Source organism: Haliotis rufescens, unplaced genomic scaffold (genome assembly GCF_023055435.1).
Source record: "Haliotis rufescens isolate VD_foot unplaced genomic scaffold, xgHalRufe1.0.p SCAF_2, whole genome shotgun sequence".
NCBI classification, from domain to species: Eukaryota; Metazoa; Mollusca; class Gastropoda; order Lepetellida; family Haliotidae; genus Haliotis; species Haliotis rufescens.
The window spans coordinates 14,812,422-14,834,085 of NW_025963890.1; the positions used below are offsets into that span (position 1 = coordinate 14,812,422).

General features: G+C 39.6%; 1 protein-coding gene across 8 annotated transcripts in view; it reads right to left on the reverse strand.

The window, feature by feature from the left end:
• LOC124135583 (microtubule-associated serine/threonine-protein kinase 2-like) overlaps nt 1-21,664 on the reverse strand; it is a 198,662-nt gene that overhangs the window by 55,487 nt on the left and 121,511 nt on the right. For 7 of the 8 annotated variants that reach the window (XM_046500950.2, XM_046500949.2, XM_046500947.2 and 4 more), the window contains 2 exons: nt 20,232-20,260; nt 10,402-10,475 (listed from right to left, as the gene is read on the reverse strand). In XM_046500950.2, the coding sequence (XP_046356906.2) occupies nt 10,402-10,475; nt 20,232-20,260 (103 nt within the window). Of the gene's footprint in view, nt 1-622; nt 1,100-10,401; nt 10,476-20,231; nt 20,261-21,664 lie in introns of those variants that run through there. The other variant, XM_046500954.2, reaches the window with a different exon arrangement.

Below are 21,664 nucleotides of genomic sequence, written 5' to 3' on the forward strand. Positions count from 1 at the left end.
CCATTTCATTACTGAAAATGATTTGAAAGTGAATCCATGCACATCTTGACGCTACATCATTCAGCAACAGTTCAGGTAATATGATCAATCCACAGGCCTAGATATAACCTCAAAACAGAAGTACGTTTCAAATGGATACATTATTTAAATGTCAAGGTGTTTAGAAAATTCCATCACAAATTTGATTCGCTTTATCCATTTCTTCAATAATTAAATGAAATAAATTTAACCATAGTGAGTGAGTATAGTTTTACACCGCTTTTAGCAATATTTCAGCATTACCATGGTGGGGGACACCAGAAATGGGCTTCACACATTGTACCCATGTCGGGAATTGAACCTGGGTCTTAAGTGTGACGAGCGAACGCCTTAACCACTAGGCTATCCCACTGACCCAATTTAAACATAAACAATCGTTCACAATCAGTATATAATTACCATACATTCAATGGCTGCTAAGTACATTTCAGCATTTCAGATAATAACTATCGATAAATATTTCAGTGGTTAAAGATATGAATGCAATAGCCACGACATCCTGTCAAAATGAATAACCTGACCAAATTTCTATATAACCCCTCATAACACCAAATGAATAAATGTAATGAAAAAAGCCAATTACTTCTCCTGAATCTTGTCCGGCTCCTGCGAGCATCCTCAACGGTGGGAGGATGGAGACTCTCAATAGATGTGGAAAACCACATGTGCTCAGGTGAGCGGCGAAAAATGACAATATCCTCCTCCATGTTCCCAGTGAATACAAGCCTGATTACTGTCAACCCGCTGTCAACTCGTGTAACTATAGGTAGATGTTCTCTTGATTCCGATCAACTTACATGCCCGGGCAGAACGCACAATGTGGAGATTTGAACGAGATCCCAAATCAAAAGCAAGATGTTCATAGTGTCGCCATGCTACAGTGTCGTTGGTGTCACACGACTTGAGCTGATGTTCAAATCTGCAGGAAATTAAATTGCAGGAATGATATTAGCCGGGTAAATGTGATCCTGATGTGACAGGCGACAGACAATCTCCACTGTTTTTCCCTATCAATAGATTACGTCCATCTTCCATCACACATCACGTCACAAAAAAAGCCCAGGGATACTCCCAATTTTCCGACCCCCAGATAATCAATACACAGCCTTGAAGATGCAGTTGTGACAGCAGCTACTCCATCCATCCATCTTTTTCCATGTGGCGGAGGCTCATCAATGAAAATCAATCCCCTGATCCCACCAGCACCAATCCAGGAGTATCTACTGCAAGCTATAAGCAATACTAGCTTGCTGTCTGTTCATACGTAGACTTGGCAGTAGCACAGTAAATCATATGGCCACACCGTAACCAAATTGATGTGGTCGCACTGGTCACTCGTCTCTTGATGGCTGGTCGAGCATGCTCTTCAGTCTCGCACTGCAATATTCATGTAGAAAGCGTGGTTCCACATGTTAATCAGTCATTATCTTTTGCTCTCTGCTTTCGACAAGACCTCACAAGCAGGACCTACAATGTCGTCTGCTCGTGCAGATGGTGATAATGCCAATCAAACACAATCTCTCGAAGAGCTTTACAAATATGTTCTAATCCGCCTGTCAATTGCGCTGCCAGGTCTCAAAAGCTGGACTCCACAGCCATCAGTGTATCACTTGATAATATTAGACGCTGACCACCATTTTGAGACTGGTCTACTTTGACATAACATCCATTCTATTATTCGACTTATAATCAGCCACTACCTGCATGGGAGGAATTCAACAAATATTGAATGGAAGAGATCTTGTTAAAAATATCCATAATCTACATGATGCAGACGTTTGATGAATGCATGGAAGAGGAGAGATGAAAAACGACTGGGAGTGCTGTCGGATTTAGCAACTAGTGCACGAGAGCGTGCCCAACACGGATATCTTCTCGCCTCTGATTATTGCCAAGGAAAGATAGCAGCATTGCAATAATCACCATATGTGGACTCTCCAATATTCACACACTCCAGTCATTGAACTATAATTACAAGCAACACCAGACCAAACTAAGCTTCCGACCGACAATCATCCTTTTCTAGTTCAGTTGTAGCCCATTCTCCTTCCAGCAGTAATGGGAAAGACGAATCTGAAGGCTCTGTATCTTGATCATGATAGTGCAAATCACCTTGCTACAAATCATGTTAGCATCACCTGACAGTCTTGACAATTCTGTCTTGCACCAAATTAGTCATACAAATCAAACCAGGCAACAATAAACACATCTTTTGTGACCACAAAATGAGATACATACTTTGATCATCCCTGATGCCCTAGTTGAGAGAAAGCCACACAAGTATAGACACTATGTCTCTATTCCATTCAATAGGACAACTTTCCATTACCTGACCAGGACTTGCATGCCCACACTGTTGACATTGACAAACGTGTTTCGGGGTGTAATCATTTACTTGATGCAATTACTGCATCATTCCTTCCGGAGATCCTTCCATCTTTTCTCATTATTGCCACCAACTAATTTGCAAGTGCTAAATTGCCGATTAGACTGACAATGGGACATTGTTACTTAGACACAAACATAACATTCTTCTATTGCTTCTCATAGTCAGAATTTTTTTTAGATTGGGCAAAAAGTTTATTGTTTCACGAAGCCTTGTTATTTAGAGACCTTGTAAGCTAATAAGTCTGGTAGAATTCACTGTTAATAACCTCCCATGTACATGAATGTGTAAGTGTACAGAACATCACATTAACCTCGGAGAGTGTCATACACAGGGGTTCAAATCCTCTGCAAGGTGGGGTAGTCCCTGTGGTGCATTCACCAGTCAAACACAGGGGTTCAAATCCGCTGAAAGGTGGGGTAGTCCCTGTGGTGCGTTCACCGGTCAAACAAAAGGGTTCAAATCCTCTGAAAGGTGGGGTAGCCTTGTAGTGCATTCACCGGTCAAGCACAAGGGTTCAAATCCTCTGAAAGGTGGGGTAACCTTGTAGTGCATTTACCTGTCAAACACAAGGGTTCAAAATCTCTGAAAGGTGGGGTCGTCCCTGTGGTGCATTCACCGGTCAAACACAAGGGTTCAAATCCTCTGAAAGGTGGGGTAGCCTTGTAGTGCATTCACCGGTCAAACACAAGGGTTCAAATCCTCTGAAAGGTGGGGTAGTCCTTCTGGTGCATTCACCGGTTAAATACAAGTGTTCAAATCCTCTGAAAGGTGGGTAGTCCCAGTGGTGCATTCACCTGTCAAACACAAGGGTTCAAATCCTCTGAAAGGTGGGGTAGTCCCTCTGGTGCATTCACCGGTTAAATACAAGGGTTCAAATCCTCTGAAAGGTGGGGTAGTCCCTCTGGTGCATTCACCTGTCAAACACAAGGGTTCAAATCCTCTGAAAGGTGGGGTAGTCCCTCTGGTGCATTCACCTGTCAAACACAAGGGTTCTAATCCTCTGAAAGGTGGGGTAGTCCCTCTGGTGCATTCACCTGTCAAACACAAGGGTTCAAATCCTCTGAAAGGTGGGGTAGTCCCTCTGGTGCATTCACCGGTTAAATACAAGGGTTCAAATCCTCTGAAAGGTGGGGTAGTCCCAGTGGTGCATTCACCGGTCAAGCACTAGGGTTCAAATCTTCTCCATGAGGGGTAGCCTTGTGGTGCAATCAATGGTCAAACACATGGTGCTGAGTGCAGTATTAAACAACAAACACTAAAGCTAACAAAAACGATAAACATATCAAACACCTATGTACATTTGAAAATCACTCCATCATCAGTATAATGAATATCAACTGCATCCTAAATATGCATCCTAATAACACCTCACAATGAATCTGACCTTGGATCACCCCCCCCCCCCAATAAACCAAACCAGACCAGACTAAGGGAGATCGATTCGATGACATGGCAGTTAAATAAATATCAAGAGTAATGATAACAATCCAGACAGGCGAGGAAATAAAATATTAATAGAAGAGACGCAGAATATTTTTCACAAGCTATAAAGCAGCCTCAAGTCACATCAGGATGAACATCAATATACAACACAGGCAGTTGCTTTCAGTTGTTGACATTTTCTAATGTCAACAGTAAAAACACACATAATGCTATGAAGCTGTCAAGATGCATTGCTCATCTCTCGCCAAATATGGAATGTGTAGCTGTACATTTGCATTAAGGTACACTGATCTATGGATTGAAGGGCACCAGACACATACATTACTGTATCCGATGACACGGGTCAATGTGACATGGATCCAAAATGTTGATATTGCAAATAATGAGAAATAATAACTGCAACCGTATTGTATTGCATTTATGATATGGAAAAGCGTCACATCTTGGACACAAACAATGCAACCGGTACCTCTTCTGAAACCTGTCCTTCATTCTGTTCTATTCACCTATGCCCATTACACACATTGAGCCTTCCTTATTTTGTTTCAAGAGAAGTTCTTGACTGCAATACCAGTAGTAAGAGCTTGAGGTGAGGAGAAATGGGGACGAGCATTGTGTTCAAGGTTATTGTGATTATATAGCAGTGTGCACTGCTGTTTGTACTTGTCTGGACTAATGCTAGTTTCATAGGGCTAGCCCACTGAGATACCACAGTTTAACGTGAAGCACTCAAAGTCCTTGTTTTATCTCCTTAATGCTGAGCACCAGGCAGTGAAATAACAAGTACCATTTTTTACCGTTTTTTGGTATGATACAGCCTGAGATCGAACCACAGACCTCAGTCTCCAATCAGACGCTCTATTCACTAGACTACAGAGGCGGTCTAGTAAGCGCTTGAAATTAAGGGGCACACATCATAACCTATCACATGTTACAACTAAAGATTTAGGGGTCCCTAGACTCAGCTATTATAGCAGCAAAACTCAAGGGACCCAGAAGAAGTTGAGGCAAAGACGTAAGGGTGTCATAATGACTCATTAAAAACTACACTGTAACAGCACCAATACCGCTGACAGCAGTTTACAATGGGTACTGTTTTTGTTTCAAATAAAGCTGAAAGTCATAGCAATAAGATGTGGATGCTGACCTCAGATGTAGCTTGAAAAGCTGTCTAACAAAACTAATTATGCATGATTTTAGGTATAGTTTGTTGACACACTCAGTTTACAGTAAAGTTTCCATACCACCTCCATTCATGTTGAGGGGCGGTCAGGTAGCCTAGTGGTTAAAGCATTCGCTCGTCGCGCCGAAGACCCGGGTTCGATTCCCAACATGGGTACATTGTGTGAAGCCCATTTATGGTGTCCCCCGCCGTGATATCGCTGGAATATTGCTAAAAGCGGCGTAAAACCATACTCACTCACTCACTCTATTCACGTTGACACCAATGATTTGATGAATCCCGAGATGAAAACATTCTGCCAATCTGGTGATATTTGTCCGTCATATCCATACAAAGAAGGTTTTTTACTTCAAAGTTACAACAACAACAAAAATACAAAAAAAAACCAAGCAGGGTCATCAGTCTAAATGACAACTCTAGAAAAGATGACCATATGAGAAGAAAGTGCACAAAAAGTGTCTCCATCCTATCATTTTGTTGAGTAGAAGAATATTGGTTAATCGTTCACCTTTAACACATAGCTAAGGGATACACTGGCTCAACCTCATAAAGATCTCATCAGTTGGCTGTTTTGACCTACGTAGTAATTTTATCACCTTTGCATACACTGCGTCATTGTCAGTGGCCTCACACACAGTAATTGAACTACAGTTCTGTGATTTTGACCCCCTATAAACGACTATCACAACACCTGCTAGTCCAGTCACCTGTATTGATCTCTGAGTTCTCTCCCACAGGGGAATCTATTACCAATGACTCCTGACAGGAGGGCCTAGCTAGAGTTGTCCACAGACAATCCACTAGCAACACACATCGAGGAGGGCCTAGTAAGACTTGCCCACAGAGAGTCCACTAGCAACACACATCGAGGAGGGCCAAGCTAGACTTGCCCACAGAGAGTCCACTAGCAACACACATCAAGGAGGACCTAGCTAGACTTTTCCAGAGAGAGTCCACTAGCAACACACATCAAGGAGTGCCAAGCTAGACTTGCCCACAGAGAGTCCACTAGCAACACACATCAAGGAGGGCCTAGCTAGACTTGCCCACAGAGAGTCCACTCGCAACACACATCGAGGAGGGCCAAGCTAGACTTGCCCACAGAGAGTCCACTAGCAACACACATCAAGGAGGACCTAGCTAGACTTTTCCAGAGAGAGTCCACTAGCAACACACATCGAGGAGTGCCAAGCTAGACTTGCCCACAGAGAGTCCACTAGCAACACACATCAAGGAGGACCTAGCTAGACTTGCCCACAGAGAGTCCACTCGCAACACACATCGAGGAGTGCCAAGCTAGACTTGCCCACAGAGAGTCCACTAGCAACACACATCAAGGAGCGCCTAGCTAGACTTGCCCACAGAGAGTCCACTAGCAACACACATCAAGGAGGACCTAGCTAGACTTGCCCACAGAGAGTCCACTCGCAACACACATCAAGGAGCGCCTAGCTAGACTTGCCCACAGAGAGTCCACTAGCAACACACATCAAGGAGCGCCTAGCTAGACTTTTCCAGAGAGAGTCCACTAGCAACACACATCAAGGAGCGCCTAGCTAGACTTGCCCACAGATAGTCCACCAGCAACCCACATCAAGGAGGGCCAAGCTAGACTTTTCCAGAGAGAGTCCACCAGCAACATAGAGTCTGATCTATCGTCATAGCGACGGAACGACAATGAAACACAGACGAGAGAAGCATTTTTTCTTTCTATCACTGCCATGCTTACATTTGAGAAAGACACTGAGAAACAGGCGCAATTTGTGAAAGTAATCATGGTGATTGTACACAAAGGAAGTAATCTAACAGTGTTTTTACAAACTGTGTTACAAATAAACAAAATCAGATGCTGAAATGTTTGATAGGCATTACTTACAAATTGACAGATGACAAAGTAGATAATATTAATGGATAACTTCTTTAATTACTGTAAAGGTGATGTTTTGATATAGATCCTTATACCGTTGTCAAGCAAGACTGTTTTTCATCAGAAATTACCGCATGGAGTCAGGGATAAAAACTGACATAAAAAACACAGAATTCCAACTTCGAAATATCACATGCAGGCTTATGCCAGATGAATCTAAGTCATTGCCAGGAATTTCCCCCAATCTCAAAGTCAGGGACACTAAGAAGGAAAATATAAAACAGTATGCTTCCCAACAGCCTTAAAAGTTGATCTGAGATAAAAATAAATAAATATATATATAAAATATAATACTTATAAATATACATTTTGCATATGATTTTGAATCAATGGCAAAAGATGGTGATGACTTAACTCAATCAAATATCATCAAAAGCAACATTGGCAGAATCCCAGCATGGGTGGCTCAGTGATGATATATATCAGCCATATATCCTCAACACTGCCTGCAGTTGTCCGAGTATATCTTGGATAACAATCACCTTTGGTCTTAGCATGAATATTTAAAGTAATTGTCACACATTTAATGCTCTGAGATCCTATCGGCGCCATCCTGATCTGTGGGTCGTGCCTGCTGCATCCTCCTGCCAAGCAGGTAAGTACACAACGCCTACATATTCCCCCTAAAAAGATTTTATCCCAGCATTCTCTATCGATCCCTGCAAATTTCATTGATTTGCAATTTGCCAGAAATCTCATGTCTAGATTGGTGTTGAAATTATTACATCACAACATCCTGTCACACATTGAGACATGAAATACTTTAATGTCTGAATCTTTGAATAAACACTTTCTTTTATGCATTACACCTCATATCTTATGTTTGCCATTAATCCATATATCTTCGTTAGTTACCAGCAATGAAAAGCTATATACATACAAACAGATACTACTCAACATTTGCTAAGGACTAAAATAGTCATCTTTAGTCAAAGGTATGGTCCTTAGCAAATGTTGAGCAGGAGATAACACATCGTGGAATTCAAACAAGCTTTATAAACATGATTTCAAGTTATTGACACTGTTCAATGAATCAATAAACCCTAATTTCTTTGACTAATTAAAAGTTCATTGGCACCATTGGCAATCTTTCTGCTCATAGATTCATTGTTTTGTAAAACAAAATACTGTAAAACCGAACCGCCATCTTAAGGATGAAAGGTCTAATCAGGACATTGCCCTCACTCCAGTCACAGACATTGTAACAAATGTGAGCTGTGAGAGATAAAACTATTGACAAATTTAACATGTTTTTATTTCGGAATGTTGCAGAAGATTAAATGACAAACAATTACTAGTTTCAGGGTTAAATATGATAACGTTTTGGGTAAAACGTAATTGGGATCGATGACATGCCTCAACCAAGTAAGAGAGCCTGACCACCCAATCCTGTTAGTCGCCTCTTACGACAATCATACTCGCCTTTTACGGCAAGCATGGGTTGCTAGGGACCTACTCTACCCCAGATCTTCACAGGTCTGTCCTTTGTCATGTGAACACCAGGTAGAGTGGAAAATCCAGTATTCTACCAAACATGGCATAATGCCTGGTCCTAGATGAGCAATGGGCTCATTGACTGGAAAAGCACAGACCCTGATTAACGGCATGACCAGTCTTTAATGATGCAAGGCTTTTAAGTCACTTGTGACAACATTTCAGGGAGGTAGAGCAGAGGACATCTACCATGAACTTTCTAAAAGTACCCACATGGGAAACTGAATGAAATACTTACTCCTTATGGGCAAATGCCAAATTAACTAAACCCTTGTTCCTATTTCAAACTTCTGGAATAAATTATGCGAGTAACAAAATCATTTTTCGCTTCAGAAAAGGACACCAAACTGACATGGTCTAAAAGTCAGGTCTCTATATATCTAAAAAAATAATTAAATCGTTGTATTTTTTGTATCAGCTATATGTCTATGTGTTATTAGAAGCATTTTATTTCCACAGCGTCATGATCATCATTCTGAGAAACTAGTAAACTGAACATGCAAAGACAGCAAATCAACAAGTATTACAATTTTTAGTCTTCTTAAACCTGACATGAAATCATAAAAAAAAGAAAGAAAAAGTCAGTGAACAATTCACAAATAGAAACCCCTAAGAGTGCAAGGAAGTGACATCAATCCATCTTTTCTTACTCAAAATCAGCGAAAATATTATCCAAACAAACAAATTTCCCAGTTTGATGATTCATTCTTTGACAATCTATCCAAGTTTCTTGAATAAACACAATGCTTATACATCATGCATCAACCACAACACTGTTGTGCCAAACCTGTCCCGTGAAATCAATCCAACAAAAAGGTGTTAAATACCGGAACTGACTGTCCATTGAGATGCTGAAAGGATAAGTGTTCCGCCGAGTCTGAGCACCAGTTTGCCACCTGCTGCCTCTTACCACAATATTGTTTTTCCCACATGGATCCCATTTGTCCTGTCTTTAGCCCAGCCCAACCAAAGGGTAGACAACAGGATGACAGTAAACATGCTATTCCTGTCTGTGGTACCTGTTATTCAACCATCTCCGACAAATCAATACCCCGTTCTACTTAAGTCTATACAAGGTCATTGGCACCATTGGCAATCTTTCTGCTCATAGATTCATTGTTTTGTAAACCAAAATACTGTAAAACCGAACCGCCATCTAAAGAATGAAAGATCTATTCAGGACATTGCCTCACTCTAGTCACAGACATTGTAATAAATGTGAGTTGTGAGAGATAAAACTATTGACAAATTTATCATGTTTTTATTTATGAATGTTGCAGTAGATTAAATGATAAAGAATAACTAGCTTCAGGGTAAAATAAGATAACTTTTGGGGTAAAAACCCTGTATTCTTTGTTTTATTTTTTATTATTTCTATCATTAACCTATTCTTAACTTTTCAAATAAATTCAATTAATAAAAATTTAACATATTCTTATTGCCAGTAAAGGTTCACATAAAACTTAGCGAAGCTGCATTCTTCTGTCACAAACATATCCAGTGTAGATCAGTTTTGGTAGGGAGAGTTACCTCCCTTCATATGACAAGCAGACATGAAATATTCTTCAGAGCTGATAATTCTATACAATATCAGTGATCTGGAGCGATTTGTTTGCAAACCAGCATCAATCTCAAAACATCCTAACTAAGATCAGATAGTGATCTGTAAGAATTTAGATTCAAGACATGGCAATTCACCAAATGTTTTCTTGCCGGAGCACCAAGTGAAGGAGTTAGTTGGATTTAACATATTTTGAACAGTATTTCAGTTATCACAGCATGTGTCGGGGAGGAAGGCCCAAAGTGATGCAAGTCCTCATGTTAACCACTCTGGTAAAGCCAACAAACATAGCTGTGGTTTGGACAAAACAAGGATCATGATCGTGATGACTGTAGGATTTGAACCTGATTCAAACTGTGACTTACCAAGTATCTGTGGCGAGGGACATCTCTGAGGTAAGGTGGGCGAGGTAGTGGATCCATGGACAGTCTTCTTACGACTGAAACACAAGCATTTCATAGTTTATTTAATGTTTCAATGTGAAGATCACAAGCATGCCAATAACATGCAACAGAAATGAAAGGTTCTTTTGTTGAACATATATATATCCAATTGCCGATAGGCTTACATTTTGAGAATTGATACAAAATATTTACACCTTGACTCATGGAGTACAGCTGTACTTGAATCGATAAAAGTATTCAAAATGGTTGGTTGGTTTGTTAAAATGCCTCACTCAGCAATACTCCAGCTATATGACGGCAGTCTGTTAATAAACAAATCTGGACCAGACAATCCAGTGACTGATATCATGAGCATCGATCCATGTAATTGGCATCAACCAAGTCGGCAAGCCTGACCACCCGAATCCGTTAGTTGCCTCTTACGACAAGCATAGTCGCCTTTTACGGAAAGCATGGGTTGCTGAAGACCTATTCTACCTCAAATCTTCACGGGTTAATCAAAATAGTACACTGCACATAACTGATACAAAACACTATTTCAAAACACTATTTCAAATGTGTCAGTGGTTGATTTTCTTCAGTCAAACATTGTAAACTTGCTAAAAGCTTAAGGGCTCTGAGCATGAGTAGTTTGTTTGTTGTTGCAATATTGAAGCTATATGACGGTGGTCTGTAAATAATGGAACAGACAATCCAGTGATTGACATGAGCATGATCTAGGCACCCAAAAACTCTTACCTATTAACTTCAGGGTTGACAAAAGAACCTCTAGACTTTCATGCTAGATTTCAAACTACAAAAGTGAGGTATTATCCAGCAAGTCATATTTTGAATTCCAGGGTAATCAATTATATTTATGCCTTCAGTCTACAATTTTTGTTGGTCTCAAATTTGCTTCTTGGACAGCATGTAGCAAACACTAAGATTTCAAATTCATTTGACTAAAACGTCAGATTTTTAAATTCATGTAAATAAACATTTGAAACAGTCAGATGTAATCACTTGTCTGCTAGTCCGAGACAAGTGCAGATCATGAAGGACCAGTTGCCTCCTTGCATATATCTACTCATACACAGATCACTGGTCCAGGTGAACTGTAGGCTAGTTCAATTATAGTTACTATCCCTGTGGAAATATTCATATTTAAATAAACACATATATCTCATTTATTCACTACTGCTGGCTTTCTTCCATAAATATAACCCCCGAAGCACCATAAAATCTTGATACACTTTTCCCCAAATCAGATCCAAGGGAGACAACACCGACTAACCTATCAACCTATTTTCCAGAAACTGGCAACAATCCAGAATAAACAGCCCCCATGCGGGGATTGATGCCTTGACAGACAAGACACAATATACAGCCGAAAAGAAATCTTTCATAACCACCGATTTCACATACTCCACATCTGTCAGTAACGATTTACGCAAAGCTAGGTTTGTTTGAAAATGCTGCATTCCCCTGGTGCTATTTCTCCTTGGACTTTGACAGATGTTTCAAAAGAAATGTGAGCATAATTTCTCTGGCAATCATTTTCTCATCATTTGTCCATCTGACGAGGAAGCAACAGCCTGTTATTCAAGCTGAATCAAAGAAAGACGATAATGACCGATTTTTTTTCTTTCAAGTCGTGGATAGTCACACAAAAATTTGGGCTGGTAACAACTTAAATGCTTGAAAACATGTTTTTAATCGATGATGTAAGCGACTGTGACACATATACCCTTTACTGCATGTCCTTGGTGAGAACACTGCATCTTGGACCACTGCCCACACACTGCTGCACATGGAATGCATGTAGGGGGAATGAAAACAATCAAGTGTTTTCATTATGCATGTGTCGCTGAGAGTACCAAGTACCTGTCAGATCCTAAACTGTTACAAACACTTTCCCTTGCCAAATACTGCATTAGTGAAAGTTTGCTAAGGACAGAGATAATAAGTGAACTCGATGAGATTAATGACACTCCGACAGGCCTCGAAAGTTTATTTTGCTCCTAAGGAGCTATTGGCTACTAACAATTCTAAGGGAGCCAATGTCAAATTCAAGAAGTCAGGTGAAACATTTAAGGAGATTCAAGATTATAGTCGTAATGCACAATACTGTTGACGCATATCCAATTAGCTGCAATACCGATTCCTACCTTTGGTGTGACAAGCTTTGTTGTTATTTACAGTGTTGTAAATACTTAACAAGATTAGCGATTAATTTTTATCTTACATATTCCAATGTAAATTTTTAGATTTCTTAAAATGAAATTTTAGTTTGGTCGATCAGTATTTGGTAATGCATTTTATTTCTGTACTATGCAGTTTATAAAAAAATCAAGCCGGTGACATGATATTACTTAGTAGCTAAGTGGTGACTGATTAAAAAATTAATGGTCGCCAAACGGAAATTTTGATAGCCATGGTGACCAAATTAGTTGCAACTTTGAGGCCGAAATCAGTATCAGAAACAACTGCCTGCCTGCCCAGGGCTGGCAACTTTTCTGTCAGCTGCATTTAATTTTCCTCTACCTGCCCTACTGTCTGTCACCTCGTAGATTCTCAAGTAATTGTTTGCTTTATTTCAGCTGAATCGAGACACGATTTGTCTGTTGTTTTTTGCAATTTTTCAATATTTATAATGTCTGAATGCTGGAAGGTAACTTTGAAGATAGGCAGGCAACATTAAAGGGTCACCTGCAGGACTGTGTTGTTGGGTTCTAAAATTATTTCAAGCACTGCTTCAGATATATAGTGAGTATTGTTTTGCGCCGCTTTTTGCAATATCCCAGCAATATCACTGCGGGGACACCAGAAATAGGCTTCACACATTGTAACCATATCGGGAATTGAACCCGGGTCTTGAGCTAACGAGCAAACGTTTTAACACATGGGCTACCCGACTGCCCCGCTTCAGATATAAAACCGGGTGTCAGTTTAAGGAGGAAGTCCATGGTGACGATAGTTGTAGATACTATTTTGGGGGGAATAGTTTCACACATATATGGAACATTAAACTTCACTGTCATTTTCAAGGCTTTTTAGTTAGGTTATTTGCAATATTTTTTATTAAAACGATACTATATATTAGTTGTAAGACCTAAAAAGTAGCATTTTCCAACAAGATTTATTTTCACACCCAACAAAGCTCCTATGAGATATCGCAACAACGATATCTGCACACCATTGTGATGTCATCGGTTTACAGAGAAAATCAGCTTGCTCATCTTCAAACACCAGACAAAATCTTTCCAAATCATTATTTTGTTAGCTTTTCCTCTCCCTTTGCGTCAACATAAATCCAAAACATGACAGTCTTTTCCTTATTCAAATGAACACCTATGTTTTAAAACAATTTTTAAAAATCATGAAACATTTACATTTATTTAAAATATGCAGATCTAGTGGATCAAAATGGCTGTTTGTCATCTACAATCTATTTCGTACATGAATACACTGGATACAGACACAGGAAGAAACGGTAAACTCTCAAAATAAACCACTTCTTTCATACTCTTTACAAATGTCTCTTCAATCGCATTACAGTGACATGCAGCATTTATAAACCTCAGGACAGATTTCTTCTTTCCATATTTTGTAAATGTACCCAACTTACGCAAACGATAAGAGAAATGAAGAAAACACATTCTTTTATGTTCAACTCATACTTACAGATCTAATTTCATTTGCTTCCTTTGTTACGACATAATTAACACATAAAAACCACAAACCTAAAATTAGAATTGAATAAAAGTGCAACAGCACAACTTCCATCAGATGCCAATGACCTCCACACTTCACTACATTGTAAATACAAATCTATCCTCCAGAGACACGCTGCCAACAACAATTAACAACCAAACTCTACAAAGAAGCCTAATTTCAGAATCCCTCAAACTCAAAAAGTGGAATCCAAAAGTGAGAGTGGAGGATGAGGAAAGAGAATTCTCCTTTGGCTCCCATGTTTTTCTAAAAGATTGGCAGAGAGGCCAGCCGAGGAAGTCTTTGACACAATGTCCTCCCAACAACCTCCAGCTTCATGAAATCAATAAAAGAGAGAGATGGAAAATAGTGCTTACAAGAGCTGTGTCATTAGATTTTGAAGAAATCGCGTCAATTACTTTTGCGGGTTTATCACTGTCTACAACACATGAAACAGTCGGTTGAAAACCTGGGGGTCTTGGTTGGGGTGTGACCAATTACATCTTAGATTTCTATTTTCAGGAGCGGTAGTTTTGTGGGGAGCAAGGATACTGAGAATAAATGAACCAACTAGTCAATAATCAATAAACTTCAAAACTTTCTAACTATTGGCTTGAACTTATTTTCATTAGAAGAGGCACTCATCGGCTAAAGAAAGAAGATGTAATTCTAAATCTCAATTCCCACAACGTCACAAAACAGTTACCAACAAGAGTTCTGCTTTTGAAATAGCTGAGTGAATTACTGGCGCCATTACAGTCCCAACATCCATATGATGTGAAATGTCTAGCCTTAAGAAGACAGGCCACAGTGGTGTGGCCGCATTGTTGAAGCTTCGATTCATCACGCTGAAGACCTGGCTTTGATCACCCACATGGGTACAATGTGTCAAGTTCTATCTTCATATTACTGGGAAATTTACTTAAATCTTACTGACTCACCTTGCTTTCAAAACACATCCATATATCAGTGAGTGAGCAATATTTCAGCATTATCATGGCAGGGGACACCAGGAACTGACTTCACATATTGTACCCATGTGGGAAATCAAACCCGGGCCTTCAGCGTGACGAGTGAACACTTTAACCACTTGGCTACCTCACCACCCCATCCAAATATCAAAACACAAAGAACTAGGGGTGAAACGATACAGCAAGGTCACGATACCTATGACGATACATAGGTCATGATATGATATGTATTGCATTAGACATATTTACTAAGAGTGATAAGATACATCGTGCACCGTAGCATCGTGAGTTTTCAGGCGACGATACGATACACGATACATTTTCTACTGCTAAAATAAATGACTTACTACTCGTTTAATGACCCCAGCGTGATGGTCAGTCAAATATCTTAAAATGCTTTGTAATCAGCGTTTCAAGTTCACTACTAAACATAGCCACTATGAACAGGTGTCCAAAACCAGCTGTTCTTTTTAAACATACTTTGAAATATAAAGTCAAGACGTTTCCACGTAATTTGACGTAAATATGTGTATTGCGATACATATCGTATCATGACCAATGTATCGTGACCTTGCTAAATCGTTTCACCCTCTAATATTTACATCAAATCTTCAACTAATCCAGCTGTCACTTTTAAACAAACATAAATCCTAGTGTTTATAAGCCTTTTAACCCAATATCTACAGCACTTGATTCATTTACCTTTAAAACTCTTAAAGTTCTTAATATTATATGTCTATGTATCCGTTTAATCCCCTTTATGTATTATGTCCTGTGTAAGATTTGTGACACTGATGTAAAGAGAATTCCCTTACAGGCAATAAGGCTCTATCTTAAGGCAGCAAGTAAGTAAAAGGACTCATGCAAACAAGTCGTGGACAGTAAGAGAAACAATCACCACTATCTAGGCATGGTGACCGGCCAGCCTCCATTGACAATCTTACCATAAGCATAGGATACTGGATGCCTATTCTGCCCTGCATTACCCACAAGGTTAAAATTGAATGATTTGGGACTGAAACAGCCATGCAGAGCTAGAGGCTAATAAGGATTTGACTCTGATGGTTTGAAAAGAAATTAAAAATCTTTTTAAATATGTGTCCAGTTTTCAGCAATTTCAGACAAGTAGATTCTATCAGGTATCATGGCCAAAGAAACTCAAAGAATTTTTTTCCATTTCAGATCCCTGAGCAAGTGAAATCCAAGAGACAAGACAAAAATCAAGTAAGTTATTGAATTATCTGGATCTAATTGATCCAATCTTTGTACATCAACAGAGAAGAAAGCATTTTAATGTCACAAATTGTGTTGAGCGAGTCTTGCGTGTACTAATCCATCCGATTTGGGGACAAACACATTAAGTGACAGCCTCGTTAACAAGAGCAGGCAATAACGTCATCAAACCACTCGTCTGTCACTCGATAATCTACTCAGTAACACCCACTTACCACATTGTTTAATTCTAAACTTGCTTCCCCATTTAGGCGCCAACCAAAGAAATATTCAATGAATATCTGATATAGTTTGCAAGCTGGTGCAAGGCTTTAAGGCAAGACAATTTCTGTTAGTCAAAGCCTGTCAGCGTAATTGGTGGCAAAGTTTTAAGGGAGTATTCCAGTTATATCTAGGCGTGTCAGCTTAATGTGGGAGGAAAGCCCGAAGTGATGCTGGTCTCAGACGTTTACCACTTCGATGAAACCCACGAGCACGGGTATGGTGCTGACAAACCTAGAAACATAATCGGGGCGAACCGGGATTCGAACCCACAATCATAGGTTTCTGGCGTGGCCAAGGGACGCAATTCTGCACAGCGAATCACGGTGCCTTAGATGACTGGGCCACCCGTGCCCCCCAAAGTTTTAAGGTCACAGACTTTAGACAGGAAGGGTGCCGACATACCAAGGATGAATCTAAGAGTTGAATCTGTGCCGAGCATTTTCTGGCAGCTTCAAGGCGTAAATCTACACATGAACACACCTAATTGCTATACAATTTGCTGAAGAAGGTAGATTCATGCACATCCATATGTTCAGTTTGGCGAGGTTCTTCTAACAATTTGTAATGTGGGTCAGACTGAAACCTTCCATGCTGAAACCTTCCAGCTAATTCCATGTAGATATGAGGAAAAACTGTAACATCGCGTTCAAGATTATAGCATTTATATAGTGATGTGCATGCACGTTTGAGTGTGATGCTTGTACTAGTCTAGACGAATGCCGATTGTATAGTGCGAGCCCACTGAAATACCATGCTGCTTTTAACATGTATACCCAACTCATACATAATGTACTGACTCCGAGCTGACCAGTCCTTGTTTTGTCCCCTAAATGGTGAGCCCCAGGCAGGGTAACAACAAGTACCATCTTTTCACATCTTTTGGTATGACACAGACAGGGGATAGAATCACTGATTTTCCACTCGCTGGGCAGATGCCCTATCCACTATGCCATAGAGGCAATCACCATGTGGGGTAAGCCATTACCAGAGGGATGATGACCTAGGGTCTTTTATTCTAATGATAAAACTCCACTTTCATCCTAAAAAGTGTTTGGCTGAACAAAGATTGTATTTGAACAAACTGAAGATTGCTATATGCTTTAAAATAATATTTGTTCTTGGTTTATGCTATTAACCTTGTTCGAGAAGAACTCACTGCTCCATATAACCGCTCCACGTGATCAAAACTCAATGGTGATGTTTATCGCTAGCAAAATGGATATTTCTTGCAAAGCGCAAATTTGGTCATTACTGTAATTAATATTCTTTATCACCAAAATGGCTTGTTTTCAATTTATAAGTATTAGCACACATACAGCTATTTTCGTTAATAAATAATCGTGATAATTCATGATTCTATTTAGAGGTAAGATCAGTACCAAATATAACAATTATTTCATCAGTTATTGATTACATTAAAAAATTTGACTCAGACCAATTTTCCATCTAGAAGAACGGTAATTTTCTTAAGTGATCACCAAAAACAAAAAGCAGGGTTCAGATCGGTTCATTTTCTAGGGCATTGACTGAATGTTACCCAACATGATATTTTCAAAATTTGGTGATGGAAAAGAAGAATGTTCTTAATTTGCAAATTTCGTAATATTTAAATTATCCAACAAAATCACTGACAAGAGACATCCTTTTATGGTTGAATATTACCAACATAAAGCACTAACAAAGACGTAAGTTAATCTTCCTGGCCATAATTGTGTCCATCGTGACTTGAACAACATAATATACACCCAGTCTTTGCCAAACAATGTCGTATAAGAGCCCCAGTAACCCTGAGAATACTGACTCATAGTCTTATCTGGAATATCCACTTTCATTTAAACATTTCTTGAGCATATATATATATGCATTATACACATTCAACCACTTCTCAACCCTAACTGTTGAGCATTTAAATTCTTCAACTCAAGTCAAGGTCAACTGAAACTGTTCCATACTTTTTGGCTCCTAAATAATGACAGAGTCTTCCTGAGTGTCAGGCGACCCCAGAAAGAAGATAAAAAACCATACAGGTTGGTTTGGAATCAATACCATTGGAGAGAATTTGCCCTTCCAAAAATCAATGTTGGACTTGACGGGATTGTCGCGAGCCAGGCCTGGTCTAGATCAGGCAGAACGAGCTGACTCCACAAATCAAATTACCATCACCACAACACACCTCCTGATCAAATTTACATCCTTTTTCCAATCATTTGGAAAATGTACAACTGTTCTCCATGGTTTCGTGATCAGCCCCGAGAAGACGCAGAAAGGGTGATGGGTGGTGTGGAATCTATTTGGCGCTGCCTTATTTTTTACTGAATTCCAGAACATTACCAAAAGAGAAATCAATATAATGAAATTTACTGCAAATCAAAACATAATAAAATAAATTCCCTTTCTCACCCCACTCCCTGAAGATTGTTTTTTTCAATTCAACCTCATCCATATACATTTTCCCCAATGCACGTAATTAAACCAGCAGCCAGTACAATTCAATTTAAAAAAAACAGTTTTATATATCAATATATCACACTTTCTATGTTAATTTTCTGAAAATGTCCAGCAATGAAGAATCAGGAGCTAGTCTAGTGGTCAAAATATCTGTTCATGTAGATGCAGGTCAAATTCCCACATACAGTCTGCTAAAACTACTGAGTCTACAAGCATGAATTTGGCACTTCACATCAATTTCAGTACATTATACTTTTATTACCATATTAAGCATACCCTAACAAAACTTCTAAACCACTCTGTACGTTATCTTAATTTACATGAGTCCATATTTTCTTGTGAATGTTGCAATTTTTCACAGAACACAGCAATAGTATAATATAACTGACTAGTAACCAGCGATAGAAACTAACTGTTTTAGTCCACTAGTCCTTATAATAACATATAGCAAAACCCTTAAAAATGGCAAATTTCTACTTGTCCGTATGATACCTGAACTATTGGGCAGTTTAGAAAGGACTATAGGACAAGTGCCAATTTCTAACCCTGGTAACTGTTATGGACAAAGCTTTAGCTCATTGATGTCTGAACTACGTTTGTTCACTACAGCTCGTTGCGTATGGTCTTGATAGCTCGCCTCTTACTACCACCATAGGTTGTTAGGGACCAACTCCAGCACCATGTTAACAGGAGCAACAATCCATACTGTTGGGGTACAAGGGTGAGGTGAAACGGGGTTTAACGTTGCGTCCAAGATGATTGCACTTATATTGCGACGTGCATGTGTGTGTGTGACAGCTTGTACTAGTCCGGACTGATGCCAATTTATATTGCTAGCACACTGAGATACCATGCTGCAGTTTAACATGAATACTCCACTCAGACACAGTATGCTGACTCCGAGCCGACCAGTCCTTGTTTTAGCCGCTTAATGCCGAGGGCCAGACAGGGTAACAAGAAATACCATCTTTTAACGTCTTTTGGTATGACGCGGCTGGGGATCGAACCCCGGACCTTCCGCTCTCCGGGCGGACGTTCTACCGCTAGACCACGGAGGCTGTCTGGGGTACAAGGGTATGTTACAATCAGCCAAGCCACAAAATTTTAACCACCCAATCCTCATGTCAGTTTGCTCAGGACCTACTACACAGACAGAGAGCAGAAGCTGCAGGTTTTTCTTACCTTCCCCTTCTTGTCACACTCAGCTCCTTCTGAAAAACACAAGAAAAACAGTTCAAGAAACTTGCATCTCCAGAAATCAAAACATTCATTTCCAAAATATATGATTGACAACCCTCAAGTTTGTGCCAACATCTTTTGAGTCTACAAGCTTGAACTTTATCCACCTGCATAATTTTTAGTTGATTTAAGTTGTAATATATGAACACTTACAAGCCAAGTTTACAATACTGAAACAAAATGTTACGAGACTGGAGCCTCGGGGCTAGTTGTTTATAGTACAGATTGACCCCATATTCAAAACAAAGAAAAGTAAAAAGAAAACTGATCAAAGCATACATTTGAAAACATCGAAACATCAATCATTAGATTATTTTTTATCAAAGGACACTCGTAGCAAAATATTCAATAATTCATTTCATTTCTGTTTGATCACAAATAACAGTAAGAACACTGAACACAACAGGGCCAGCAATAATGTTATATTGGCTCCTTCAAATACATAAGAAAATGTACAACTTTGTGACTACAAATTCTTCAAAAACACTGATTTCATCTCCTCCAGGTCCAAATAACAGTATGGATAACTTCAGGATACTAGAGGTCTATAGTGTGATAATCTGACTCCTTCAAACACAATCATTAACACTCGCCCACTTCTTCAGTTTCACCCTCCAGTTCATCACCACTGTCATCCCATAGTGTTCTCCTAACCACTAATGCTCTAACATCAACAACTACCAGTGCACATAGTGCTACTGGCAAGAGACATTGCTATCAACATATCATCAAAAGCCTCCAAGTGCTGGTGAGACTTATCAACGAGGTCCTGCTCAGCTGTCCAGACAGTAAATGTAGGAAGTGCGCCCAGGTGATTGACAAATCAGCATGGATGAGTTGACACACACTAGCTGAGGTTCATGTCGACAGCTTGCCCACCCAAGCTCACTGATTGGTCAGCTTGCATCAGTCACCTGGACTGACCATCAGCCAAGCAGGTGTAATATATGTATATAGTCTCTCATGAATCGCTGGGTGATTGGTCATGGGGTGATTGGTCATGGTTTTATTTTTCATGCATTTTATACTATGTTTTTTCAACTGTACCATGAGTGAGACTTAAATCAACAATTCTGTCTGTCTTCCCTAATCGATGCCAAGTGTAGAGTCAAGAATAGTAAAACAGTGTTTGGGGAGGTCCTGGTCATAACACTGGAACTTAAAAATTAAAGATTTAGGATCAACAGATTCAAATACCACAAGGAAGAGACTTTAAGAATACCATGAACACCCCTAAAAGTTAGATTTTAACTTGTCAAAGTGCTGACAGAACAGTGAGCTTGGGCCCCCTGGCAGTCCAAACAATTTTGATGAAAGTAATTTAAAACCTACTTCCTTAGTCTGCTAACTCCAAAGTTAGTGGTGTACCAAGCAGG